Source organism: Ornithodoros turicata, chromosome 8 (genome assembly GCF_037126465.1).
Source record: "Ornithodoros turicata isolate Travis chromosome 8, ASM3712646v1, whole genome shotgun sequence".
NCBI classification, from domain to species: domain Eukaryota; kingdom Metazoa; phylum Arthropoda; class Arachnida; order Ixodida; family Argasidae; genus Ornithodoros; species Ornithodoros turicata.
The window spans coordinates 31,004,665-31,031,884 of NC_088208.1; the positions used below are offsets into that span (position 1 = coordinate 31,004,665).

The 27,220-nt window shown below is 45.4% G+C and overlaps 4 protein-coding genes across 17 annotated transcripts in view; 3 read left to right on the top strand and 1 right to left on the bottom strand.

The window, feature by feature from the left end:
- LOC135366947 (acetylcholinesterase-like) overlaps positions 1-7,943 on the top strand; it is a 55,362-nt gene extending 47,419 nt beyond the window's left edge. For 4 of the 7 annotated variants that reach the window (XM_064599960.1, XM_064599957.1, XM_064599959.1 and 1 more), the window contains exons 4-6: positions 1,377-1,439; positions 1,579-1,702; positions 2,869-2,946. In XM_064599960.1, the coding sequence (XP_064456030.1) occupies positions 1,377-1,439; positions 1,579-1,702; positions 2,869-2,878 (197 nt within the window). In that variant the 3' untranslated portion in view covers positions 2,879-2,946. Of the gene's footprint in view, positions 1-1,376; positions 1,440-1,578; positions 1,799-2,868 lie in introns of those variants that run through there. The other 3 variants (XM_064599956.1, XM_064599958.1, XM_064599961.1) reach the window with 3 other exon arrangements.
- Positions 7,944-10,243: 2,300 nt separating this feature from the next.
- Positions 10,244-16,297, top strand: LOC135366949 (riboflavin transporter 2-like). 3 transcript variants are annotated; one of them, XM_064599966.1, is made up of 8 exons: positions 10,244-10,548; positions 11,428-11,741; positions 12,494-12,768; positions 13,357-13,553; positions 13,623-13,860; positions 14,370-14,627; positions 14,715-14,945; positions 15,006-16,297. In XM_064599966.1, exons 3-8 carry the CDS (start codon positions 12,544-12,546, stop codon positions 15,204-15,206), a joined length of 1,350 nt encoding a protein of 449 aa, XP_064456036.1. In that variant the 5' UTR covers positions 10,244-10,548; positions 11,428-11,741; positions 12,494-12,543; the 3' UTR covers positions 15,207-16,297. The 3 variants fall into 3 exon arrangements, with proteins under 3 accessions (XP_064456036.1, XP_064456035.1, XP_064456034.1); XM_064599965.1 differs by lacking the exon at positions 11,428-11,741; XM_064599964.1 differs by lacking the exon at positions 10,244-10,548 and having other exon boundaries at positions 10,572-11,741.
- Positions 16,298-17,953: 1,656 nt separating this feature from the next.
- LOC135366952 (ubiquitin-like-conjugating enzyme ATG3) lies at positions 17,954-23,876 on the bottom strand. 4 transcript variants are annotated; one of them, XM_064599970.1, is made up of 9 exons: positions 23,489-23,876; positions 20,550-20,591; positions 20,360-20,480; positions 20,184-20,294; positions 20,041-20,096; positions 19,721-19,879; positions 19,443-19,583; positions 19,245-19,372; positions 17,954-19,066 (listed from the first exon to the last, which is right to left on the bottom strand). In XM_064599970.1, exons 1-9 carry the CDS (start codon positions 23,603-23,605, stop codon positions 18,916-18,918), a joined length of 1,026 nt encoding a protein of 341 aa, XP_064456040.1. In that variant the 5' UTR covers positions 23,606-23,876; the 3' UTR covers positions 17,954-18,915. The 4 variants fall into 4 exon arrangements, with proteins under 4 accessions (XP_064456040.1, XP_064456041.1, XP_064456042.1 ...); XM_064599971.1 differs by having other exon boundaries at positions 19,721-19,876; positions 23,489-23,874; XM_064599972.1 differs by lacking the exon at positions 23,489-23,876 and adding an exon at positions 20,690-20,912.
- LOC135366951 (G2/mitotic-specific cyclin-B3-like) lies at positions 21,078-26,206 on the top strand. 3 transcript variants are annotated; one of them, XM_064599967.1, is made up of 8 exons: positions 21,078-21,253; positions 21,655-21,736; positions 22,364-22,587; positions 22,661-22,811; positions 23,599-23,910; positions 24,682-24,903; positions 25,706-25,836; positions 25,907-26,206. In XM_064599967.1, exons 2-8 carry the CDS (start codon positions 21,656-21,658, stop codon positions 25,947-25,949), a joined length of 1,164 nt encoding a protein of 387 aa, XP_064456037.1. In that variant the 5' UTR covers positions 21,078-21,253; position 21,655; the 3' UTR covers positions 25,950-26,206. The 3 variants fall into 3 exon arrangements, with proteins under 3 accessions (XP_064456037.1, XP_064456039.1, XP_064456038.1); XM_064599969.1 differs by having other exon boundaries at positions 22,367-22,587; XM_064599968.1 differs by lacking the exon at positions 21,078-21,253 and adding an exon at positions 21,477-21,556.
- The last annotated feature ends 1,014 nt before the right edge of the window (positions 26,207-27,220 follow it).

Sequence of the window (27,220 nt, forward strand, 5' to 3'; positions counted from 1 at the left end):
AGTTCCCTGCGCTAACACATACACGAGATATAGCCATGACCGCAGCGCCTATACGCAATACCCTTACTACGGTCAACTAGAATATAGGGCAGTGGAACGACCGAGCTCTCTGCGTGACCATCGCGGCGTCGGCAGCCAACGCCGGCGCTGCAATCAACGGCTATGGAGACTGGAAACGCCGTAGACATAGAGTTAGTAAGGCGGAGACGCAGAATAAAAATGAAATTATTATTGCAATTACAATTAATTACAATTATAATTAATTGTTCTCAACGGAACAGAGGAGAACAAAAATCTGAATTCCTTAAAATTGTCGAGACGCAGACGACACACTTTGCAAGTCATGCCCGCACACTGTAGCACTGTAGTTGGCGATAGCAACGCCGCCGCTAGATTTTCGCCACTTGCTCTAACAGCCATCCCAAGGCGCAGGTCCCTCCGTTCCTTCCACCGCCCTCTTCTAGTTCACTGTACCCTTACCCCGCGTCTCCTTGCACGCCTACGAGTCTGAGCAGCGGTTAGGTGGATTGGGGAGAAAAATAGTAGGCGTGCAGTGTGACGTCACCCACAGGGGAGCGCCACAGTCGCTAGCGGATTTGCCGCCAAGACTTAGGTCCAGGCCGCCTTTAACCTAACCATCATCGTATTCACCATTCGTTATAGTTCTTGGATCATGTGAATAATTCATTCTTTCTACGTTAATAGTCTTCTAAATGGCTAACGAAACCAAGCGAAAACCAAACTTCGTCGGACCTGCATCTTGACAGCGGACTCTCCTTTTCGAGGCCAGCGCCCTCTAGACGGGTGACGTCAGTAAATGAACTCTGTGTCGCCTTCTGCAAGTCGACATCGCCTAAAACTTGCATGGGTCTCAGGAGAACTAAAGAGGTCGCGACGTCCTGCAGCAAAGTCCAGATATCTGTTTTATCTTTATTTTATTTTATTACATATTTACATATTTTGTCATTAACTGTGAAAAGGCCGATGAAAATGTCCAAGTTCTGCTTCTAGCACACGATACCGCACACCCTGACACTGTTCTTCATATTGTCCATTACCTGGGGGCGACAGCGCTCTCCCCCTTTGCTCCTGCTCAAACCATGAACCCCACCCTGCTACTCTAACCGCTGACAACGCCGGATGCCACTGTGGTGATTTTCTATTGCGGGTGCTAAATAGGAGCCATTCCTTAGCGGCTGAATGCTTAGATGCTTATGGTCAAGCGTACTAACATTACACATGGCACACAGCACACAAAACCCTCTACCGCACTAAGCACACCGCGGTCACACGTGTAATGTACCAACCCCAAATGAGGTGACGTGACGTCATAGTTTCATGCCACGATATCATTCTCATAACTGGTTGTCCGACAGGCAAAGCCACGTCGACACCCTCGACGACTCCGGTAGTACAAGAGACAACCAGGCAACCTGAAGGTAATGTCTCAAGGGGACGATGACGTCACTCTTAAGCTTGTGACATCGTGTCTGTAGCCTTGGCTGCCTTTGCCCGCGCTGTGCTTTACCTCAACCACACCCCCATGCTTTGCGAATCTGACAAATCGTTACTCGGCAGGAAATGTGACAACGGATTGCCCCGAAGAGATGGACGCCAATGAGACATTGGAAGGGAGCCGTACCACGGACGGGAGTACTGTACTAGATGAGACGACCGAAGCGACGAGAGACAATGAAATTTTGTAAACTCTGCCTTATAGATTAATCTCTTTCCTCCCACTGAGTCTTCCTTCTTCTCTGTCCTCTTCGACGCTATCGTAAATAAAAAGTAATTATTATCGGATAGAGTCTCTCTGAAAAAAGGCCGTTTTCTAAATGAGGGGCAAACTCAGCTTCCACCGACGTCTGCTGCTATGTCGGGAAGACATGGGGAAGTGGGATTTGCATGGTAGGGAGAAACAGGGAAACACTGGTGGATACAAAGGACGTCTCCTCCCCACCCACCCACCCACTCACTCACTCATGTTCCTGTGCTCACATTCAGTCTGCTTTCTTTCTATTCGCGTGCTCTGCGCTTTTGCTTCGTCTCTCTTTTTCTCTCTCTCTCTCTCTCTCTTTTTTGCATTGTCATCTGTGGCGCTGTGAACACTCACGTGTTATTCCTGTAAGTACATAGCATTACGAGAAAAAGTGTCTTGATGTAGCTAAGGTTTTCGCAGATGTGATGTTTGTGTTGGATATGGAAGGCGCTGCAGACTGCACGAACACAGCTAGGAAACAATGAAGTCCAGAAAGCTGACTTTTTTTTAAAGTGCATTTAGTTCATTTCGTCGTCAAGATAACTAAAATTATGTTACTTTTTTTTTACTGTAGCCTCATAGTTTTCAATTGCTCCACGTTTTAGTCTTGTGATCCACAGTCATGTGATAATGGAATTTGCTCCACAGCACTGCAAATAGTTCGTAAAGTTCGCATTAGTCCCGAAACGGACGAATGGTCGTTGCAATGCATATAGTCCCCAAAATTACTAAAATTGCTCTTTTTCCCCTTGTGGTGTATTCCCATAGTTTCTGATTACTTCCCATTTTAATCTTGTGATCATGAAATTTGCTCCCCAGCCCTGCAAATGATCCGTAGAGCTCGCATATAAATTCACGTACATTTACCACGGACTAAGTCGAAGTGCATCTAGTCCTACAAAAAGACTGAAACTGCTCCATTTTTCCTTAGAGTGTATTATAGTCCCAGTCCCACCAAGGGCAGGGCTAAACAGGACAGGGCCAAACTGCTTGTGGTATCTCTCGTGTTGATGCAGAATGTGACTCCAATAGAAATGCGTGAAAAGCCACTAGCCAGACTTGTGTAACCCTTTCCTTTTCCGATTTCTCTCTCTCTCTCTCTCTCGCAGCCAACAATAGCAACATGTCGGCCATCTGTACGAGCGGCTCGCGTCGCCCTGGTCCCGGCGGCCTCACACTGCCCACTGCGTTGCTGCTGCTGCTACTGCTGCTGGCAGCTCATCTGCGTCGGACACGGTGCTAACATCGCAACCCAAGGAACTTCCCCTCTCTCTATAGTGTCCAACAACAAATGCGCCGGGAGCCACACTTCCCTTTCGGCAGACTTTCTCAGTACAAAAAAAGAAAAAAAAATGCTCGGCAGGATTCCTCGGAAGACGAAGGACACCGCCGCGACAATCATACTCTTACTCGGCGTACATTCTAGGCCCAAAAAAGCCGAATCTTGGCGTTTCCTTTTCAAACGTTCGAAAGATGCTCGAACATTTGTAGCATTTGCCGGTAAGTCACAGAAGACGGTAGGTATACGCTGTGGAAACCGTTTTCCAAGCTATGACCTAAGAAGCAAAAGCAGCCCTGGAGGCGACAGCGTGCTACGAATGTGTTCGTGTTGTCCTTCCCTTCCGGTAATAACTCCTTCCGTTTGAGTCCCTTTAAGAAAGAAAGAAAGAAGAAAAAAAAAGCCCCTGGGGGGACATATCCGACTCTTGGAATACATATACGTATTTACTACATTCTCCAAATGCTCCGAGACAATCTGTGCAGCTCAACCTCGACCTTTTCTCGTCAAGTAAAGTGCAGGGGTTGATGGTTCGTGACACATGCAGCCCGATAAAGACAAGCGACCTTATTTCAACATGTGCCCAAATACGTAACAGCACTCTCAAAAGCGGACTTCTCCGGATCCTCCGCTTAAAGCTTTCACGGTTGCATAAACCGTGTATTCACAAGAGCGACACCTCCACGGAATATTCTAGTGGAAGAAAAAGGAAAATGAAAGTTTTGCCGCATGTTATGTTGAGCACTTGCACGGTGCCGCAATATCGGGAGTTACGTACTGCGCAATTATAGCAGACGACAGCGTCTGTGTATTTTCCTGTCGTCTGCTACGGAATATCGTGTGGCTGCATCGCAAAATATTCCTCACTGCTAGCAGCGCCAATACCACATAGTTAGAGAAAGCCCCATCGCCTAAATGACATGACGTGGGCATTGAGAGTCCGCCATTCATGACCTGCTTTCCGCGGTCCTATAGCGTCCTAGCTAAGGTGACGACGAGCAGCCATGAGCCACATGGGCAGCCATTAGTAGCCACAGAAAGCCTGTGTTTGACATCGTCTGCGGTGATTGGCTGAAGAGGACGATGCTCCAGGCTAGTAGTGCGCGAAAAGACGTGACGTAGCTGGAGCCCTCGCGCTTACGTTGTAGCAGAAAGGTATGAAGTTTCTCGCATCTTTCACTGCATGGAGCACTCAGGAAAATGTCGCTGGCGTGAATACACGGAAAATTTATCACATTTCAAAATCCGTAACTGAACAATATCTCAAAGGTTACACGATCAATAACTGTGTATATACTATGTATTAAATTAGCGGTATGTGGAACAGCTCTACTAGGGGCGGTCACTTAGCACTGGTTTTGACCCTTGATCAAAAACCATAAGAATTTTGCGCTGAAAAAAAGAAAAAGAAAGAAAGCAGACGGGTCATGTGACATCCGCTGCTGAGGGTGGCTGCTACGGAAACCGCTCGATTACGGAGTATAAGGGTCATATGCGGGAGAGACCGTCTCGCTTATTTCTTTCCTTGTTCCAATGCGAAGACAATCGTTGATGCTACGCGTATCTATGTCCCTAAACCACCATTCCTCAAAACCACTGGAGGGCCACGAGTTGAAGTCCCTCTTGTTTTATATTGTTTTTCTTTTTGAACCTTATACGATATACTTGTCAAGCTTATTCCATTTTCATTCCATTTTATTTGCGTTCCAGCAGAGTGTGTCCAAATCATGTTGCTTGTATGGCCGAGTGCATGTGTATGTATGAATAACGATCACCACTGCGTGTTGTTTATGATTAGTTGCTAGAGTCTGTTTTCAATAATGGCGGTCCTTCACATTCGCGTCGCCATGGAGTTACGCAACGTGACTTGATAAATGAATTTATGTCAAGGCGACGACACACTCTTTTTGTCCCTTCCCTGCTCGGTGTTTGCTTACACGAAAACTGATGCTTCTCTTCCTGCTTCGAAAGCCTTTAACAACAACACACACACACAAAAAAAAAAAAAAAGACTGGCCCTGCCAGAGAATGGTATTTTGTATTCTGCTGTGTTACTCGACATATCTCTGTCAACACGTTTCCCCCAAACCGCGTTCGGCCCCCTATAATCATATCAACAGATTCACTGGCATCGTAGGTGGCATTGAGAAATGGGTGCTACGGGAAAAAAAAAAGAACTCTTCCTTCTCTCCACATGAAAGAAAAAGAAAAAATACACTCTATACACAAGTGACTTTATTCCTCGAAGGCGGAGCTCAGAAAGCGCCTTCAATATCTTCTACATAGAAATATGCAGTTTACATATTTATTATGCTACGCAGGCGTAGACGCGCTCGGTCAGTGTAGAAGGCTCTGTAGACTTAGAGAGAGAGAGAGAAATAAAAAAGTCAATGAAGACCACTTTCCCTACTCTATATTGGATTATGCGGCGTTGTACAAAAGGAGGTCACTTGTGCCCGGATGCTATCCATAGAATCCCACGCTAGCCAATTATAACTATACCGTTGTAGCGTGAAAGCTTTCTCTGTACATAGAGCTCTTCCCCGCATTCGTCGACACTCCTGCAAGGACCTCCTCCCTGTCCACTTCGTGTATTCACACGAGAAACATCCCCACGGAATATTCCTGAGAAAGAAGCACTGTCACAGGACGCCGGAATATATCAGGATTGGCGCGGCGCGCATATAGCAGACGACACAATCGCCTTGTCGTCTGCTACAAAATACCGTGTGGCTGATCTGCAAAATATTGTCCGTGGTTAGAAGAGCACGAGAAGCTATGACGTTGAGCGCTACCGCTCACGTGGCAACAGAAAGCTGTGACGTTTTGCGCATCTTCCGCTGGAGTATTATGGGGCAATGCTGGTCGGTGTGAATATACGGATTGTGTAGCAGCTGGACGCCAGCCACTGCATGTGACGGTACTAAAGAAGAGCGCGTTTTATTCAAAGTAATTAAACGTGTTTAGGGTCATGCTTGCCCCTCACCCTTCCCCCTTTCCCTACGCAGTGCAGGAAAAATAAAAACAGGAATTCTCGTCGGCTACATGTGAGAGGGAAAGCTTTCCCACGCCATCCTTGTCCAGCACGGTCGGGTTCTATATGTATTGTAGGGTGCCTTAGGGAAAGCAGACTATGAGGTCAAAAGGTTATTACGTTACTGCAGCGTCATTAAAAACCTAAAACCAACTGTTACTGCATTGCGAGTGCATTTCCCGGCTTTTTGCCTCACCCACGCTTGCGTTGGAAAATAAATTACATGACATATTACATTGCAAATTACCATACACTCCAAGTACACGCTTTGCTTGTTGTTTTTAGCTCACAGTGTAATTATTTTTCGCTCAAATCCAATCCAATCCGTGCATAACTACTCATATTGGCTGTCCAAAGCACGTGACATCCAACGCTGCCTTCGACTAGAAGGTTGTGTCGTTACGGAGGCTTGCTACTTTCCTTAACCTATCACTATATTTAACAAATTATCTATAACAAGCGTGTTTACGTTAATTGTGACTAGGGCGTGTGGTGATTACTTCGCGGGACCTCGCAATGCAAGTAGCCTTCCTCCATCTCGGTGAGGTAAATCTTATCTTTTACAGCGTGGTCTGCTTTGCGTTCGACACCGCGTATGTGTTTGTCAAAAAAGGCGAAATATTGGATGAGTAACACGCGTTGAAAATAAATTAGCCACGTTTGAGAAGTAAACGAAATACCATAGTACTATATAAAGGAGCGCTTGTACAAGAGAGTTAAATTTCGCAAGTGCTCGTGTAAGCACTGACTCTTGAATATACGGCTTGTCCTATGGCGACGGTATCGAGGATGTTACGAAGTTAACCCTCTCCCCCCTTCACACAAAAAATGGGAGAAAGTTCCCTCGAGAACGTCTGGAAAATTGAGATATCTATACGAAAAAAGGGAGTCATTTCAGTAAAGGGAGCTCGGGAGTAATTACCCTAGAGATTTCCCTAGATTGCAGTGACTCCCCATTTTAGTCCCTGACCCTGAAATTTACTCCCTAGCACCGCAAATACTCTCTAAAGCTTCGTATAATAAGCTTCCATGCATTTAGTCCAACGGACTAATGGTTGGGGCAATGCATCTAGGTCCCCAAAATTACTAAAATTATCCCTTTGTTTCTTCTTTTGTCCCTATAGTGTACGTATAGACAGACTTCCCCAGGCTAGATGCTCTGCTCGATGTGCCCATGGTTTTGTTTATAATTGTAAATCCTGTAAAACATTGCTTTTATTTCGGCCCTTCGTCATTGGCCAAACAGCAATGGCTGGTAGCTTCGTGCTTCGACAGTCTGCACTCCACAGCCCACATTTTATCCCAGTGAAACCCAAAACAAGCGGCTAGACCCCGTGCGGCTGTTTAAGCCGTCCTTGCTGTGTACGCATGACAAACACTGGGCCACTTGCTCGGAACTGCCAAGAGGTTATTGTTGAACATCCTAGTTAACCATTTCACTTGTTGGGCTTTCGGCCACATAAAAATATATATATAACTTTTCGATGCGACAGTTGGCGTGGTGAAAGCAACAGATGTGTATCGTGGTGTCTTTTGTCGGAGCGAGTCGCATGTATTAACGCTCCCTCTCCAGGTTAAACGTGTGCAAGAAGATGTTGTATAAAAAACCGCGGTGTGTGATCAGTTACATCCTACCGGAAAGTACACGTTACCATCATCTATGCACACCCTCCAAAAGAAACCACCTTCCGGCTGTATTACGTGTATAGAACACCTTGGAAGAGAATCTCTCTGTGTGGCGATTATTCCATGAGCGACGAACTGCTGTTACATTAGGACCCTTGTGTGTCAGTTATTGATTGGATGAATGTGAACTCCCATCCTCATAGAGGGAAAATACTGGAACAATAAACAAAGTGGCCGCCTATTTATCCTTGCGTCGTTGTCTGTGCAACTGGTCTGTGCTAGGGTGCCTGAATATAGACCTCTACCCGAGAAACGTCATCATGACGTTGGTAGACAGACTGAAACCGAAACAAATCTGAAGGGGAGGGCTGGGTTCCACGTATGGGCACTTGTTCGCTGCCTCTTATTGAAAGACAAGTAGGACCGAATGTCGCGTACTTCTCAGGGACCATCGTAATCCCCACAAGACCGTGGCTTACGGGCGCCACCTTGTTCGCCTCTGGCTTCGAGCGTAGTTCAGCTCTACCAAATTGGTGGCGCTGTCAATGACTTCAGTTGTTTACAAACAGGGAGAGGTCTATATACTAGCTCCCTCTGTGCATGTAAGCAGAGGGAGCCAGTATTCAGGCATCCTAGCCTGCGCTTTTGAGTAGCGCAACCTTGCGGAGACCGCACTCCCAGGTTGGAGTGCGCATTGGAGTGCACCCTTGACAAGACAGCGCGGCTACGCTTTTGTAATCGTACAAGGTCAGTCAGATGGGACTTATATGTTGAGTTATATATTACTTTATATGTTACGGAATCAAAAAAAAAAGTTTCAGTACAGACATACAGACAGTACATTGCATGTTTGGACGACACGAAGACATAAAACAATACAACGAAGTCTTCAGTTATACAGACATATATATACTCGTATTGCCAGGTGTGTCTGCCTACAGAAGGAGGTTTCTCCCTGTCTGACGCCACTAACCCCTGCACGGCCACAGTTACTCCACAATGCAAGTTAAGTTACTGAGTACAAAGCAAAAATAGTAACTAATGAGTCAACCTTGAAAAAGTATTTGAAAAGAATACTAAATACGTACAAAAGTAACTCGTTAATTTCAAGATACTAGTGAATTTTAGTGCATCGTACGTTATCGCCCTTGCGTACGTAAAGGATACCGTTGCTGGTTCTGCGCACGCGCAAACAATAGAGAGATTCGTGCATTGCGCGGAACCACTACACTGTACCTTACGCACGCAAAAGCGATAGCGTACGATGCATTAAAGCCAGTGATTTATCCAGACCCCCTCCCCCTAAACCCCCCTAACACGCCCCAAAATCTGGAGGAAACCCCCTAAAACCTCGTGAGATTGCGTAATATTGAGTAAAAAGCAGGTAAATACACCCCCTTGTAACCCCCCCCCCCCCCTCCCGCAAGGACGAAATCCTGGGTAAACCACTGACTAAAACTATCTACTCTCCCGCCGTTGTGAGATTTCACCGCCAAGCAAATAGAAAAAAGTAAAGATAAAAACGGATATACTCTTGTTTCACCACAAAAAAAAAAAAAAAAAAGCTAACGGGGGACTGCAGGGATAGGCATATATACATTTTTTGAGTATTTAAATATAAATACAAAATACTTTGCTGAAAGGGGTATTTAAATACCCTTCATAAATACTTTTAAACATGAGTACTTAAATACCGTAACTACTACCATAAATACTGTGAGGAAAATGTCATCTGGAATTACAGAAATAACGATGATCATTACAATAAATCAGCAAGGAACAATAGCATGTATTTGTTAGATTATCATGGCGATTTTAATATTAGAAGTCTCTGGAAGACTGCATCTTTTAGGTATCTTCTGTTCGGCCGTAAAATCAGATTCGCAAAGGAGAACAGCATCTCCGCAGGTGCCGATGAACGAATACTTGTATTAAATTTGAAGAAACTGCTTCGTACAACAAGGTAATTGGGTAGTCGCGACCGCTGTCCGCAACAACAGTGAAAAACTTGCCATCTAAAATGGTTTTTCGCATGCGCATATGCCAGCGCAAACACGGCATAACTGCGCCCCAAGCTTGCCCTTCTTCCTGAAAGGTCAATTGCAAGGCGACTTTAAGATACGAGTCAGTATATACTGTAATTAGGAGTATTTATAAAGTATTTACAAGAATAAATACCGGAAAATTTGTATTTAAATATAATTACAAATACATTTTGCAAGTCTGTATTTAAACACAAAATATAAATACATATATTTATATTTTAAATAGTATTTTAATTACAATTTATTTAAATACTGCCCATCCCGGCTTAGGAGTAACTTATGAAATAAGTACAAGTTACTTCCAAAAAGTATTATAAACAGATTTTAAAAATAGTTTTTAACGTACAAAGTTGTTCCCGAACGCATTGAAGAGAGTAACTCAGATCTAACCCCCTATGACCCCACCCCCAGTGTTATGTGACACCCCCTAATTAAAAAGCAAAAACCTTGGCGCCCCCTATAGGGAGCCTTTGTTATTTCAGCTTTAGACACCTGTTGGTTAGAGTCACTAAGTAAGCTACGCTTATTTAGTGACTCTACTGTTGGTAATGATGAAACGGTTATGGCGTAACCGCCATATTGTCCTCTCCCCTTACTCTTGCTTGGGATTCTGGATAAACAACAGCGTTCTCTGAAAATGTGATGTAGAACATAATGCAACGTTTCGTAAACGATTTTATATCTCCAAGGGCATCACGTACTGGAGAGAAAAGGAAGTCCGGGTGTGCACACACTCACGTGTTTTCGTGCGACGTACAATACTTTCTAGGCTACAACGCACCCAGTAACATCAACAAACAGTGAGGTACGTTACATGCATTACTGCTATGCCTATACAGCCGTTTCGGCACGACCTACATGCTGTCCAATTGACCCCGTTATAAATTTCTTGTTCGTCATTGGATTGGATTGGATTGGAGCGGAGCGGAGCTAAATAATATCAGCCCAGAAGCTGTGGTATGATATACCAACACCACCTATAGATAGAGAAAGCCTGCTTACCCGTGGGCGTGACGTAACAACCAAGAATCAGCCAATCAAGATCGTGTTTTCAACGGTGGCGGCTAATCATGAACGTGCTTTCAGCGGTTGTACCCATGGAGACGAGTCACCGTCGTCTGCGAGTAGTAATTGAACCTCCTCGCGTACTAAATGGGAAAACTTTAAATTAAAACGCAAAACGGTCCTATATCTTTCTCAAGACAGATCTTCTGGAAAGCGTGTTGCACTTTTTGTCTACAGGTTCCACGTCAATTGCAATCATTTGGAAGTTCTTCAATTGGCAGGACAGCGAATCGCAATAGCAGACGAATTCTGACTTTTTTGTCCACGTAGCGAATGAGGAGGAGGAGGCAATAAGCAGGCCTTCTGTATCGAGGTGGCGTTGGTTATACCCGGATATAACGAGAGATATCGTTACGCTATATCCGGATGTCCGTTGTAGCCTGGTTCGTTCAAATCAGCGCGGATTGCATACGCAGAAGTAGGCCACCAAAACCATCCCTCCCAACGACGGAATTTCAATGTAACCCTGGAAATATCGCCGTAGGGAGCAACACCTTTCTCTACAAATTAATCAATGAATAGTGGAACCCTCTATCGTCATTTACATTCACCCTTTACTTCAGTTGCTGCTTGACTACCAACATGACCTTAATCTGACACAGACTCTCTCCCAAGGCAGAAGTTTTCCCTGCAAAGAAGTCAGCGCGCAGCCGCAGTTGAACTCCCACACACATGATCATCACAGCTGGAGCTGTACCACCTGTCTATTCGTCCGCTCTGGAGCAATTCCCGCATACGCTCGCGTTAGGAGAACGTTATCTCGTCCAATGTGTCAGTGACGGCATCCGCTGCCATAGTCCGTTGAGCCGGGAGGGCAGTAACGCTATAAAGGAGTCCGACGACAGCATGATGCTATCTTATCGGAGCATTAGATAGCGTCCATTGTCACTCCTGGAGAAGAAGGCTCCAGTGGAGGGACAGGAGTGACATCGGGTGAGATGCGAGAAGTTATTGTCGTTCAGTCCATGCAGTAATATTTATATTATTGCACTGTAAAGTTTTGACTAATTTTGCGAATGGCTGTAAATTTGTGTTTTACACGGGAAGAATATGCCTCCTTACGGTTTAATATGGCCGCCCAGTCCATGTACTATATAGTCTGTCATATTTTGATCTCTTATGTCTTCTCTTTGATTTGATATTTTGATTACTTTTATGAAGGCCTTCGCAGGCGGGTATCACGTGCACTACTTACGAGTTTACGACTGGTTCGCATATACTTTGGTACTATCTGATTCAGATGTTTCGCTTTCTATTAAAACGACGTTTCTAATCCATTGTCTGTTTAAAAATTATTTTTTTCCTTCGCTCTTATAGCAATTAAGTTTACATTTTTAACACGTAGCAGAAAAGTGCACCTTACATTGGTTTAAAATCTTGCCTTAGCATATCAAAAGAAAATAAATGTACCCTAGTATTAGGTTATTAAAAAGTGCTTGTAACTTGTAATAACGAGTTTCAGTTAGTTATTTTCTCAGAAGTAATTGATGTTATAACGTAGCTGAAGGTATAGCAAACTTTCTGACTGTTTTTTTTTTTTTTTTTACATTCTGGGTGTCACACCCAGCACGCTTCACGAAATTTCTCCTTTACCCTTGTGGGCAACAAAACTGTGAGCGGGAATATGCACTCCAAATTGCGGGGAGGAAAAATTAACGAACTGTGTCACTATCTTTATTCTTCAGCCACTCGTTAACTTCAGCACGGACGAACAAAAAAAAAGGTCAACCGCAAAATGGTCCAAGAAAAGATGAGTGTCGCGTCGAAAACCTTGCTGTCTGCAGCATCGCTACTCTTCGGCATCAGCTCCTGGGTGAGCATCAACGGGCTATGGGTAGAGCTACCGCTCCTGGTCCCGTTGCTGCCAGAAGGATGGAATCTAGGTGCCATTGTTGTCATTGTCATACAAGTGGCCAATTTCGGACCTCTCATCTACACTTTAGCACACGCAAGAATCAAGGTACGCTACACACACACAAAAAAAAAAAAGTGTCACCGCGAACTATATCTTGTGCCTTTAAAATCCAAATTTGTGCCGTTGTATAGACATGTTCCATCTACGTACCTCACATTGTTTTAAAAAATACTGTATCTCTGTCTGATGAGGAAGTATCACAAAATTTATTTCTAGTTTTGAGATGCATGACGTCATAGCGCACCCAAAATACCAGAACGTCTGGCAACACTGCTCCTCGAAGGTCGATCTCCTCCTCATCGTCCTCCTCCTCACTACAGTCTTCCAACGAGTAGTAACGGGGAAGGCGCGTGGGCTGTTGCTAGGGGAGAAGACGCTCGTGGTGAGCGTGACTTACTCTTGGAGAATCCGAAACTATATAGTTTTGTGGGTTTTCTTTCGAAAATTTTCTGGAAGCGCGCACTTGTTTACTGGGGGTATTCGTGTGTTGCGTACTGAGTGTTTGAGCGAGGTCCATTTATGAACTGAAATAAAACAAATATTTTTAGTCTGCTGTGACACTTTAAACGGGTTGTAACAGTTTTGTACGTTTGCGATGCATGCGAGACTCGTCGTGATTAATATGCCCCGCAGATTACACCGGCGATCCACGGCACGCTCTTCGTAGGATTCACTGCTAGCGTGCTCCTGGCATGTTTCTGGCGAGAAACCGTTGGAGGCCATAGCGTAGCCTTCATAACGCTCGTCGCTTTCATGGGTTTCGTCGACTGTACCAGCTCTGTCCTGTATACGCCATTTATGGCACGCTACCCTCCAGCGTATCTCTTCTGGTACGTACAACTGGTGCACTAGGGATATATACCCGCGGCTTTCGCTGTACGCTGATTTCCCAATCGCAGGTACTTGGTGGGAGAAGGTATGAGTGGACTGGTACCTGCAGGACTGGCCCTTATACAAGGCGCAGGAGAAACCAGCACGTGTGCCAACGTTACCAGCAACTCTTCATACAGCAGCCCTTCAGCGAAGCAGCCCAGGTTTAGTGTGGACGTCTTCCTGGCACTTCTCTCAGTCGTCATGGCTATCAGCTGGGGTTCTTTCGCTGTTCTCGCTCATCTTCCTGCTGCTCTGAAGCACCAGGTGATGTCCACTGCACGACAGTACACGCAGCCGACGCAGAATATGGATGTGTACAATGTGGAACGTTGTCGCTGTTGTGCCTCACTCGTTATTATATATGTTCACAAACACACACTTTCTGGAAAGCTTTCTCGGCGGGTACAGAAGCCCTTGTTGAATTTCTGGATGGTTGCGCGATACCGCAGTTGCGGTTAAAATATGATAAAGACACAGACTACGAAAAGAATAGCAATCACCGCACATTACTGCGCGCATTGCATGCTGCGCTACATATCGAACACTGTACTCTGCGCACGATGCGTGCACAGAGTAGAGGGCAACACCTTGTCTGGGCCCTTCCTTCCTTGGGCTTTTCCTTTTTTTACACTGTGTACAGGTCAATGTCAATGTCAAGCATTCTAAGCCCTGCTTCAATTGGAGTGTCCGCGACATTTCGCGAACGGGACTGTGTAGAAACCTTATTTGAAAATCTGTCGCTCGCCAGTCGTAAACTTGATTTCGAAATACAGGTCGAAGGCAAAAAGGAGAGGCCGAACGATGCAACCACTTATGGCGCAACCGATAACCTTGGTTACGTGAACGACACTGGTGACTCACACCCAACAGAGCCAGGTAGGCAAGAGTCCGGTGCTGCAGCAACATCGCATTCGGCAATGAATCAGGTAGACAAGAATCATCGAAAGATGGCCACTGCCGAGTGGGTGACAATGTTGTCCCTGCAATTCATCATATGTGCGTTCTCCAATGGCGTGTTGCCGGGCGTTCAGGTTAGCAGATTTCTCATTCGCGCAACATAGACCATGCACAGTTGTCACAGTGACAAAAGTACCAAGGTATTTCTTTATCGCCCGCAGACATACACGAGTTTACCATATGGTCAAGTACCGTACCACATCGCCACCAACCTGGCCACAATAGCCAACCCTCTCGCGTGTGCTGTGGCGGGTTTGCTGCAGCTGCGGAAACTTTCGGGGCTTGTTGCACTAGCAGTTGGAGGCTTTTTCTGTGCTGCGTACCTGTTGGCGTTGGCCTTGCTCAGCCCAGACCCTCCCCTTGTTGGCAGCCTCGAAGGCTCCGCTCTCATGGTCAGTTCTCTTCGTCAATCGTTAAATCAGTTGTTGGTGCATAATTATATTCTTGCACAGGTGGCGGCGTGGGTTCTGTTTGTGGCCCTGCAGACATACGTGAAAGCCAGCATAGCGTCTTGTCTCATGGCTCACGGTGGAGCCAGTTTTCTTCTCTGGTATGGAGCAGCTACGCAAAGTGGGTCCTTCAGTGGAGCAATCATAACGTTCCTTGTTGTCACCTACACAAGCGTTTTCACACCAGGAACACCAAGCTGTTGATGTCCTTACAAAGTTCTACGGTGTTTGTTAGCGATAAGAAATCAAATGTCCCAACACGGTGCTACGCAAAGGTGAGGCCATGAGGACGTTATCTATCTGCACGGCCTCAAGAAAAGCGAGGAGAATGAGATGGCCTCAGCCCCTTGTGTATACGGCTGACTCTGATGGCCTGCTCCCCTGCCGTCTCTTCTGCGTTTGAAGAACTGCAGCCAACGCAACGAACTGTTACATACCGGTGTTTTCTATCGATTGGTAGCGGCCTTTTCTATGTGGTTCAACGCATGAATCTCAATACTTCTATCGTTTTTTTTCTTTCTGTCGAATGATGACACAAGGAAACGCTTTCCTGAACTTTCTATTTGCGAAACGTCGTCGTACACAAAATTTACTTTTGCGACCTGGCTGTTACGAAGCTGAGTTGGGACTGCAAGAGGCGCAGACCGGTACGCCGTAGTGATATTAGAATGGCATCTGACGCTGGGAACAGCCGCCTATTGAACCGTATTTTAAGAATTCCCATAATATACGCTATGCAAGTGGGTGAGCTGTCTGCGCAGCTCCCTAGTTTCAATCTCTCCCCTACTGCCCGTGGAACGACCTCATTGGTCCGTCTCTGTGGGCTCATGCCAATCTACAAATATACCCTTATTGCTGCCGTGAATCGACAAGCACTTCGTCAAGTGGCTTCTTCAAACACTGCCCTCTTCCCTGCGCAGAGTATACAGGCGGTCCCAGAAAACGTGTCATTGAATTATAATAAAAACTACGGCAGGCACCTAGAATCATGCGGTCAACGGCATTTGTTCTTATTATGTTTTTGCCACCTCCTGATGTGAATGTCACGTATCGTAAGTATAATTATGTAAATATTTGCGAACTGAACTGGGAAACTTGCCAAGTAAAGGTCACTTTTTTACCCCACCAATATGAAGAGCGTGCCGAATTCACTCATATTCACGATAATTGACAGTGATATTCGCCAGCTATCCCATCGGAAAAAATAGCCGAACATCATGCTTTTCGTACTTCAGACTTCAGTTCGCAAAAATATACATAATTAAACTTGCGTTACACGACGTTCACATCAGGAGGTGGCAAAAACCTAGTAAGAACAAATGCCGTTGACCGCATGATTCTAGGAGCCGTAGTTTTTTTATTATAATTCAATGACACGTTTTCTGGGACACCCTGTATAGGGAAGCTTGCCTGCGGACAACACGCGGCTTGCATGCGGATGTTTCCATGCGAGAGGCTGCGTGGTCTGACGTAGGGAAAGGGGCTGGTGGTCTCTGAAGTCATGGCCGTGAGGCGCCACTCACCCAAGACGTATCCTCGTCCGTGCCTCATTCAGCAATAAAAATATTTTTACTGTTTTCGCTGTTGCTTACCTGAAGAGATGGCACTTTTGTTTCTGTGACTGCATCTTACTTGCGAGATCGCTTTGGACGTGTGCATCAAAATGCTGAAGAACGTAGAAACTCGACTATGAATACTGGCACCGGCTCTGGTACTGGAGAGTTTCCCTACGTTTTCCCCGGACTCTTTAGGGAGGTGATGCATCAATTCGAAAATATTTGCTGCCACGGGTAGTGACTTTCCTAATTTATACCGAACCACAGCTCGTCTACGGTATAATTTATTATCGCTATTACGAATGAGTAGAGTATACGCGGCTTGAAATTCCCGCGCAACGGGACGTATGCGCGCCGTCAGTGTGACGACATCGCGAGACACGAGGGCGTTCCTACGTCGTGCCTACGACGACGCTCCACCTGCATAGAATAGGCTGAGGAGGAGGTTTTGAGAGGGCGCTCACGGCTCGCACGTGACCGTCCCAACGCAACTTCAGAGAAACGTCACGCGAGCCGACGAGGAGATTCTCGCGCTTGTTCCTTCCCGTGTGCCCCAGAGCAAACTTTCACGACAAAATGCGAAGAACTCTGGATATATGTCGATTTGGCGCGAGAGTGCGCGCATTTGCTGTCAAACGCATATTTTAGTTACGGTAGGGAGCGGACTTTCTTTTTAACACAAGTATAGAAGCAGTATTTTTTAACAAAAAAATTGGTCGCTGTCCTTTTTTTTTTTTCATAGTATACCAAGTGAATAAATCAGGAAAAAATATATATACTTTCCACTAGCACTGGTGGTTGCCTGAGAAGTTGTCCACGGAAATTACGCCACCTGTTGCAGTTCTATTCACGGGTAAGCACTAACTAGCTGAGCTTCAGAACTTCCAAAAGATGCTTACGTCGGCATATAGCCATCCGAACCATGGCCAGTTTATCAAATTTTGTCGCCACAAAACGGTGACACGTGGTGCTATGCAAACTCACGTTGCAAATTAGAGTACGGAAAACGCAGTAAAAAAAAGGAAAAGATTGGACGAAGGAGGAGACGCAACACACACCCTCAGTGGTTTATCCAACCCCCTCCCCCCCAAATGTTTTGGCAACATTTGCCATGGCAACAACACACCCAAACATTTTTCCAGTGTACTATTGTTACAATGTAACTGTGCACCCGAGTTTTTTGTAATACCCCCCCCCCCCCCCCCCAGAGCTTTCGGTTCTGGATAAACTACTGCACACCCATCCTTACTCCCATTTTTTGCGGTTTTCTCGTAAGTTAGTGGTTCCACTAGATGTAGTTGAACTACTAACACACCACTGCAGTTTGGCATACAGCGTCTAGATGACTCTGTAAGGCAGCAGTGTTGTTTTCACTTTACTAAAGGCTACATACAGTGAAGTTTCCTTAATGAAAAACTTTATTTCTAAGCCCTGAATGTATCACACACAACAGAGTATCCATATAGTTTCATGTTCCATTACAGCATGGTTCAACTTCTAACAATTAGGGTGAGAGGCATTTGGGAGATACTTTTTTTTTTTTTTCATCTTAAGGGTGCAAAGATGAGGTGTTACACATGCATGTCAACATTCATGTAAATTTGGTTTAATCAAACGTTATGATGGTGATGATAATTTTTAAAATTACCCAGATTGCAAGAAAGCTAGCCATAACCATCGGAAAATAGTTTTTCAGTTTTCAAGTTATAATTCTCAAGTAATTGCTCATTTTTTGTCAATTTGCTCACCTCTAACTGTACACTAAATTGTAATTAGAACAGTGGTGAGCAAGTTTATTGCAGTATTTGTTTAATTAAGTGTCCCATTTATGTTAACATACTTCACATACAAATCATGCAAAGACAGATGTAGTATGATACGTACGAAATGTGTTTACACCTCGAAGTCACCACAAAAGTTGCCCATGACAGAAGGCAAAGCAGAAAGCAATTGGTAGTGCAATCCAGGTATCCATAGGAGAGCTTTGCTTTCGAGCAACTGAAAAGTAACTCAAAAGCTTTTTGGAATTTGTCACTTGCACATGCAGGCACCTAACAATGTCAAATTCGTACGTGCAGTACATGCAGTACATATTTGGAGGAAAATTAATGTGTCTTCATAACTGCTTCCTAACTTGGTCAGTTTTGTGGATTGCAGAAAGAGAAAAGCTGGTCAGCAGCAGCGTGACTGCACGCTCATTGCCCTCTGCCACAAATACGCTTCTAATAATATTTTTCATTATCATTAAATGTTCATTTAATATGTCTACAGATCATTGTGATAAGCCTGAGAAGACAAAATACTGGTGACACCAACATGTTACTTAAAAAAAAATATCTCATACTCGAAAACAGTCCTCACATGCTGAAGTTTTGTGTGTAGTCATACTCAATGGTTGGGATGACAGCTTGTACAAACTTGAGGAACACAATGAGATACATGTGAACACCTAGTTCACCACCACCGTCGGTCACTGTTTGAATGATTTTCTTCATTACCTCTGCGTGCCTGGAAGTAAAATTGAGGTCAATTTAAATACCATTCTCGATAGCTTAGTGACTGCCCATGCAGCAGGTGACAATGCAGCACCTATTTTGAGCAAGATTTGAGCACTATCGACAGGGACATATGCCAACAGACGTTACCAGGAACATTTCGTTTTAATAAGATGCATAACAAGACACACCTGCAAGGATGTACAGAGGCCAGGGGAGGACCTGGAAGATGTGGATGCATTTCCATGGTGACAGTTTTCTTTGCGTGATCCTGACTTATATCCTCGTACATGGCTTCCATGTCTAAGGGTTCCCGGTTCTGCATGATGAGAGACAGTTCAATTATCCTTTTCCCAAGTTACCAACCACATAAGGTAGGCCGTATTCACCTCGTCATATCCGTATAGCCATAGTCGTGGTGTTCTGTAGTAATTGTCGTATGTGATATTCAGATCGTATGTACGTGTGCTGACAATGCCACCACTTAGAGGTGCTGCAGCAGCCGATATCGTCTGGGGAACCACAGTAGCCTGAAAGAGGAACACTACACTTTAGGGCTGTACCTTCCGTGACAATATCAGCAGGATCAAATGCTTGAGCATCCTGTGTATGAATAAATAATGTTCAGTTTGTGAACTAGGTAACACAATGTTGCTCATGAACGTACAGTGTCCTCCGCATCAAGAAGTCCACTTTCTACAAAAGCATCCATGTCTGCTGCTTCTTCATCATCATCTTCATCGTCATCATCATCATCATCTTCATCAGCATTATCTCCAGCACCTCGTGGTTTTGCTTTGCGAACGGGTGAAGCAGTTTCTTTCTGCTTAAGTGTGCATTTCAAGAAAAGAACAAGTGGAAGCAAAGAGTCAGCAGACACATGTGCAAAGAGCAGATGCACAAATACAAGGAGTCGTGTCGTGACTTTAGCCACATTTTATCGTTCACAAAGACAATGCAATTCCAACCTGTTGAAAGAGTGCTTACATGAGGCTCTAAAGTCATCTCCTGAACATGCTCTGCTAGACCCGAACTAGAAGGATCTGTAGATTTTTCAAAATATTAAAGAAGTAAATTAAATGACTGTCCTACAAAACCATCTACGTATATTGAGAATCGCACTGACTAACCCACATAGTGATGTGTGTCCACCCAACCGCCATCTTCATCCCCCTCTTCCTCAAGAACCTTTTCTTGTTCCATGGAATACTCCATTTGTTTGCATCGCCTGTAGCAAGGAACTGGAGAGAGGGACCGTCAGCTGTGTGGACCATTTTATCAAGTAGCAAGAAGTACTATAAGATACCATTGCGTGTGACAAGGAACTGTTTGTCCCGTGGTAGGTACGACTTCACGCCGGAGTCTTCGCCCGCTGCCCATTGCCAAGTGGGACAATGATGTACAAGGTGGTCTCCCGCGACAACAAACTACAGGGAGGAAGAGAAATTAGAATTGTTTGTGACAAACCAGCGGAACTCAGTCGGGTAAATACATACCTCTTCTGGTGTTATCACCCCTGTTTCTTTGAACTTTGACTCCTATGCAGAGAATTCGGGAGTAAGAAACGGAGGTTAACATGAGAAATCAACACATCGCAGTCCAATCATAGTCGCATGACATCAGAATGATGGCACACCTTTAAAACTGGAGTCACGTACTCTGCCCAACCGAGAGCCGTGCCCTTTACAGTGTTTATAAAATTCTGCATGTCCGAAAGGAAATGCTAATCTCGAATACGCCTAAAGTACAGGGATTCGACAGTGTCTGTTACCTAACACCAAAAACGAAACGAAATACACCCACGAGTGCGAGCGACCGCGCTTGGCTAGTGGCGTTGTGACGCGTTACTAGACGAGTACACTTTCGAATACTTCACTAATATTAGCTGAAACTCTCGTGTATTACATATTGTTATTCGAAGTTTCTGAAATAAGTTCTTTTTCGTGTATGTTTGTCTTCTTCGCGTTTCCTTTTTGGTTCCTTCTTACTAATGCCACCTGGGCCGAGGCTATTCACGTGATTCGCGGGAATCCTTTATCGTCCTTCATGGTGGAGATTTTGAATCGGAGTTGTCAGTCGTTGGGGAGCTGATAACCGGTTGCTACTATTGGAGGGATTTTGCAAGGTTCTTCTCGGGTCGTTGGCTTTGCATAGTTGTGTCCAAAACATAAGGGCACGACATCTTATATCAAAAGCTGAAGTAAGTGGAAATTCACATCTCGAATATGTTGCAGTATGTTGCTAGTCGAGTAGCGGAGAAGCCATGATAGTTGTAATGAGCTCGCACTGCGCACTCGTGGCGGCTTGCAAATAAATTGTAATGTCATTTCCCCACAGTAGGTCATTCATTTTATATTTCTGTTATATTCTGCTCAACTTACTGGTCATTTTCATAACATATGCTAGTAACTGCACCGCAAGTTCAGCTGCGGTGCTGAACGCGGCATGGTAGAATCTAGGTATCGGTCCTCGATCAAGTGCTACGGTGAATTCAAGAATACTTGTTAGTTGCTGCGCCGCATCATTTGGTCTTCTCCTTTGCGAAGTTTCCACTTTTTTTCCCCGTTTGCCGCGCTTAAAACATGTCTCCTTCTTTGTCAGCATGAATGCACCCATGACAACGAGAGCGTCGTCCAGTCGCAGAGTGGCAACCACAGTGGCAAACCCACAACCCAGCTACAAGGTAGTCGACGTTATCGATAAGTTTGACTCAAAAGCTAGGGCCTGCGTCTACGGGGAACAAGGGCGGGGGAGGTCTTCCGGAGTCAGCCAGAAAGGGCGCTAAAAAGTCACCTTCCGAACTTTAACGAAACTGCAAAGGGAAAAAACAAAAAGCAGACAAATTTCAGATGCATGCTCAATTACCCTTCCTTTTTTAAATAGGGTTCCTTGAAAATGCAGACGCCGCGTCACAAACGTCAGGTGTGCCACATTTTAGAGTTCAGTTGCAGATTCCAAAGCTATTGCCTCCGTTTTCGTGGACAAATTTATAACACTCGCAACATAATGGCGTGGCTTGGTATAGGTTGGGGCATTGAGCACGGTTGCACAGTCTCCACACATCCCGTTGTATGACATCTGTACCTTATAAATATTGAAGGTCTGGTCACAAACAGTGTTTTACATCCCAGGCATAATGACGCCGCCTTAAAAGGTCCTCGAAAGACCCACGAGTTATTCTTCAAAAATTGAGCGGGGACCATACTTATAAAGGCTATTGGACATCTAATCTTTACCAGACACGTTTCATTGTTTCAAATTTTCTACCATCGTCTTACTCGATGACCCTGAGTCAAAATGTAATCACAAGCAGGCAGTACCGAGCCTGAAGCGACCGGCGGGCAAGTCTCCCGAGAAGGTGCCCCGAAAACGAGCTGTGCTCGGTGACATCACTAACCCGTGTCGGACTGCACTACCCTCCAAAAAGCAGAACCGGCGCTCCCTCGGCAAGGCTCCCGACTGCGACACCATTAAGTCTTCCCAGGAGTCCTGCAAGACTGACGACTCCCTGTACACAACTGCCTCGGAGAACAGGTATTTTCTTTGTGTCTGCGGGAGCAGTTTCTGCTGTGCGCAATGTGGAAACTGGTTTCCTTTTTCCTCACAGCGTACTAGATGTTACGGGTGCGGACCAGTCCAATGTGACAGTTGCAGCGGTGCCAGCAGGAGTCTCAGACTACGATTCAGACTGCAGAAATGATCCTTTTGCCGAGTCCAATTATGCTGCGGACATCTTCAACTATTACAGGGAGAGAGAGGTCAGTACAGTATTCTAGTGCCTGCAAGTGATGTGTGCTAATGTCTGCACACCGGCAGGAGAGAGGAGCAGCTTTGTACGCTAACAGAGGTGCAGACAACAACAACGGATAGACATGGGATGCACTGTCCCTCGTCTGTCTATTGTTTTGTGTTTTTTTTTTTTTTTGTGTCGTGCATCTTTCAAATAATGTAAAAGAAAGTTTCTCGTCTCTGTCTCTGTTGCCACATGACTACCCGTGCAGCACAGCGACCTCGCCGTGTACGGGTTGGAAATTGGCAAAGACTGTTCAGTATTTAACCTTTTTGTGTGTTTTTTTTTTTTTTTTTTCTGTTGTGTGACCAACATTGGGAGGGTAATACTTTTTTTCTGTATTTACAGTGCATGCTTCAAACTAGGACAAAGACTAGCTTAGTAGACAACAACTCAGCTTAGTAATAGAATTCAGCATCGTCAATGGCTTAGCTCTAAGTGCATGTTGTCATCACAGTGACCAGGGCAGGCGTTGGGGGCACATCTGCTGTCACCCCCCCCTACACACACACACACACACGAAGCTTGCCTAAAGGGGCGCAAAAGACAACGTTTGGGGAGCAAGAATACAAGGGGGGGGGGGGGAATTTCCCATTTGTCACTCCTGGAAGTGAAAAGTAGGTGCTGGTGCTGTCAGTGACCTACCATGTTGCCCTGGGACGCATGTGTCATTGCCTTTGCATAGTGGAGTATATCGGGAATCCCGAAATACACCGAAGAGTATCCATCTGACACGCCTGCTTGATCATCTGCAGGTAGCATTCCTCGTTCCTCTCTACCTGGACATGCAGCCCGAGCTGTCGGCCACCATGCGTGCGATCCTCGTGGATTGGATGGTGGAGGTGCAGGAGAGCTTTGAGCTGAACCACGAAACCCTGTACTTGGCAGTCAAGCTTGTGGACACTTATCTGTCGAAAGTAGTCGTTGGCAAAGCCACACTGCAGCTCCTCGGAGCAACGGCACTCTTTGTTGCCTCAAAGTTTGATGAACGTTGTCCCCCTTCAGTGGAGGACTTCCTCTATATCTGTGACGATGCCTACAGCCGCAAAGAGATTATAAGTCTGGAGGTGAGAGCCAAGTGCTTTTCAACACGTCTGCAAAAGCTGGATAAGAAAGGGAAGCGCATAATCTAACTACGCAAGAAGTTGGGACGAGAGAATGGCGTAGCGATAGGGTTGCCACCTTTCGGAGTGAAAAATACCGGCTGAGGGAGAGGAGGTAGAATAGAGGGGAAGGAGGAAAGGGAAAGTGGGTGAGGAACATTCTAGCTGGCTCGACGCAACCACCAACAGCCTTGCACAACCACTGGTCTTGTCCTCACCGAACACAAGACTTGATGAATAACAGTGGTAATAATAACAATGAATAATAGTAATAATGAATAACTAAGAAAACTACTGGTGACTGTGGAGTTGAGTCTGTGCTCCAGATTTATTCAAGCTGTAGTGAAATGTTGAAGGGAAAACCCCGTAAAAGCCCACATGAAAGGTCTTGAGCCACAAATACCGGCAAAAAGCTGCCGGTATCACCTTCCTAGCGGCAACCGGCAGAGCGTGCAAAATACCGGCCTCTTGGTAACCCTACGTAGCAACTGCATGCAGGATACAGTGGGGGTTAAAAATTCCCCTTTGTGCTTCCAATAAAGTGAACAACGTCTGTGACCCACTTGCATGAACGTTGAGGAGACCCCTCGGGGGCATGCACTACAGTCCTCAACGCTGCCAAAGCAGCCGATGACGGCACTGATGAAGTTCCTCAATGTTTTTGCAAGCAGGGCCTAGTAACACCTCTAGTAGATGCACCTGTTCCGGTTGCTGAAAGGTGAACCTTATGTGCAGGTGAAATTGTTGAAAACGATGGATTTCCAGCTTGGGATGCCACTGTCGTACAGATTCCTGCGACGCTACGCCCGTTGCAACGGTCTTCCGTTGGAACTGCTCACTTTGGCACGCTATGTCCTTGAACTTTCTCTCCTCGACTACACACTGATTGATCGAAGGGAGTCTCTCCTGGCAGCAGCTGCCCTCCTGCAGGCACTGCGTATGAAGAACCTACAGTGGGTAAGACATCCAGGTGTCTGCAGCTAGAAAGTATGCTGTTTTGTGTGGTACCTTATACCTACCAAGCAGAATTGTAGCAGACTGGTCATACGGAAATACAAGAGATGGCATTTGGAACTGTACTGGAGGCAACTGTAATTAGAGCCTGAAGTTTTAGGGTTTAACCCGATTCTTCCCCGAACTTGCACCCGGAATTGAAGTTTGCCGCTTTAGGGTGAAACCCGATTCTTACCCGTTAAATTGCCCTCACTGAGAAGTCCGTAGGAATGCACACTAACTTGTTTGGCAGCAAATGCAGTTGCATCACCGTTTGTACCAAACCAATACGGTTAGTTTGAGTAACTGAGCACGTTTTCTCACCGAATTTAGCATACTGGAAGTTTTTCCACCCGAATTCGCATGAATTTAGAGCACATGTTTATATACCCGATTTTTACCCTCCGAGTTTAGAAAAAAATATTTCCCGAAAACTTCAGGCTCTAACTGTAATGTGTATGTGCATGCAAGATTATTCGGCGTCAACTTAACTCATAAGAACACAGAAATAGTCCATCCTAGCTTCCAGAACCAGGTGCCCAGGGCTGCTGCCCCCCATCGGAATGCCTCTGATATGGATGTTGTGAACGATATAAACCTGCTGCCCCATGTTTTGAAATCTCAACCATGAACTACTGACATAGTGAAGTTTTTTAATGGTTCTACCAATTTCACTATAGAGGTGTTCTACTATTCTTGTGTGCTTCATGTGTGTCATAACCACTTATCAACCTTCCTGTTTTGTTTCTCCGTCTCTTTATGGCAGAATTGTACATTAGAATACTACAGTGGGTATAAGGAGTCTGAACTCTTAGATCTACAGCATCATCTTAATAAGCTCATTGCTGAGAAGCAATCCCCAAGCCTTGAAACCATTAGGTCAAAATATTCCCACAAGTGAGTATTATTTCTGGAAGTCGCGCTGTAGTGCCTTGGCAATCTGTACTATTTCTTGTGCTTGTTACAGGGTGTTCTATGAAGTGGCCTTGGTTCCCCATTTGCCACTGTAGGATGTGGACTCAGGGCACTCACATACAATCATGATACACATCGTGCGAGGCTACTTCATGTGTACATAGCTCGGAACATCACTGTTGCAATTTTACCGTTTTTAACCTGTGGCATTTTATAGTACAGTGTGCTATGTCTCAACATTGTATATAGAAATGAAATGAAAACATTTTAGCACTATAAAGTGATCCATGTGCATGTCGTGTGTGTTTGATGTCTTCACCAATAAATTTTCTGAATGCCTCTAAAAAAATTAGCTCTGCATCTTAATCGTCTGAACAGTTTACAATCAAGGCGGTAGGGGAATTGCAACTGCAACATATTTAGTTTTGTCTGGGTCAGATTTCTAGAAGTCTGAGGCTTTGCTAGGATATTGGGAATTGTTGCTGCTTCTGTGACATCCAACCACTTCCTTGGAATCAAGCATAGTGTTAAGTGTGGTGAAATAATGTCCAGTGTCGAACACGTTGAAAAAAGAAGAAACTTTCTAACTATGGACAGAAGTTTCACTTCGTGGGTTGGTTTGACGTCGTGAATTCCTGTAACTTAAAAAAAAAAAGAAAATTCATACGCTCCCGTTAATGTTTGGTGGGACCTTATAAATGCATGGAAAAATTGGACGCTCTGCAAAATGTTCTCCAGCCATAGCTCCACCAAACCCAAAAACGCCCAATTCTTTTTCTGAAGAAGAAACGGAAGTTTCAATCCTTTTTATGCCTGGACTATGGTGCAATGCGCAATGCTATGGCAACTTTCAACGAGAATCTACCAATCGGCGCTTCCGCGCATGACGTCACTCCTATGCGAAATGCGAGGTCCGCGGTTCGAATCCGCGGGCCGGCTGTGCCGTCTGGGGTTTTTCCTGGGTTTCCCTCAGATGTGTAATAGGCGTATGCCGGCACAGTACCCCTGAAGTGATCCCTCCCCCCGAGCGGATTCCGCTCGGTCTTCCACTTCACCCTTTCCTCTCCTCCTCTCCACCACCTTTGCCTTCCCGAGAAACATGCCGCCTAATCAGGCAGGCAGGCCTCTCGGGTTCCTCCCAACGACACTCCTCCTCCAGCACGACGCGTGCGCTTGGAGACTGGGAGGTCCGCGGTTCGAATCCGCGGGCCGGCTGTGCCGTCTGGGGTTTTTCCTGGGTTTTCCCTCAGATGTGTAATAGGCGTATGCCGGCACAGTTCCCCTGAAGTCGGCCCATGGACGTAGCTATCCTCCCCCCGAGCGGATTCCGCTCGGTCTTCCACTTCACCCTTTCCTCTCCTCCTCT

Bases quoted from the DNA above. Each gene is read 5' to 3' on its own strand.
- LOC135366951 (XM_064599967.1), top strand. From the start codon at position 21,656: ATGAATGCACCCATGACAACGAGAGCGTCGTCCAGTCGCAGAGTGGCA. The intron at 22,812-23,598 runs GTCAGTACAGTA...GATCATCTGCAG, and splicing joins ACTATTACAGGGAGAGAGAG to GTAGCATTCCTCGTTCCTCT. The intron at 24,904-25,705 runs GTAAGACATCCA...TCTTTATGGCAG, and splicing joins GTATGAAGAACCTACAGTGG to AATTGTACATTAGAATACTA.
- LOC135366952 (XM_064599970.1), bottom strand. From the start codon at position 23,605: ATGCTACCTGCAGATGATCAAGCAGGCGTGTCAGATGGATACTCTTCG. The intron at 19,373-19,442 runs GTGAATACGGCC...CTCATCATGCAG, and splicing joins GGCTATACGGATATGACGAG to AACCGGGAACCCTTAGACAT. The intron at 19,067-19,244 runs GTGTGTCTTGTT...TTTTACTTCCAG, and splicing joins GCCTCTGTACATCCTTGCAG to GCACGCAGAGGTAATGAAGA.
- LOC135366949 (XM_064599966.1), top strand. From the start codon at position 12,544: ATGGTCCAAGAAAAGATGAGTGTCGCGTCGAAAACCTTGCTGTCTGCA. The intron at 12,769-13,356 runs GTACGCTACACA...TATGCCCCGCAG, and splicing joins TAGCACACGCAAGAATCAAG to ATTACACCGGCGATCCACGG. The intron at 14,628-14,714 runs GTTAGCAGATTT...TATCGCCCGCAG, and splicing joins GCGTGTTGCCGGGCGTTCAG to ACATACACGAGTTTACCATA.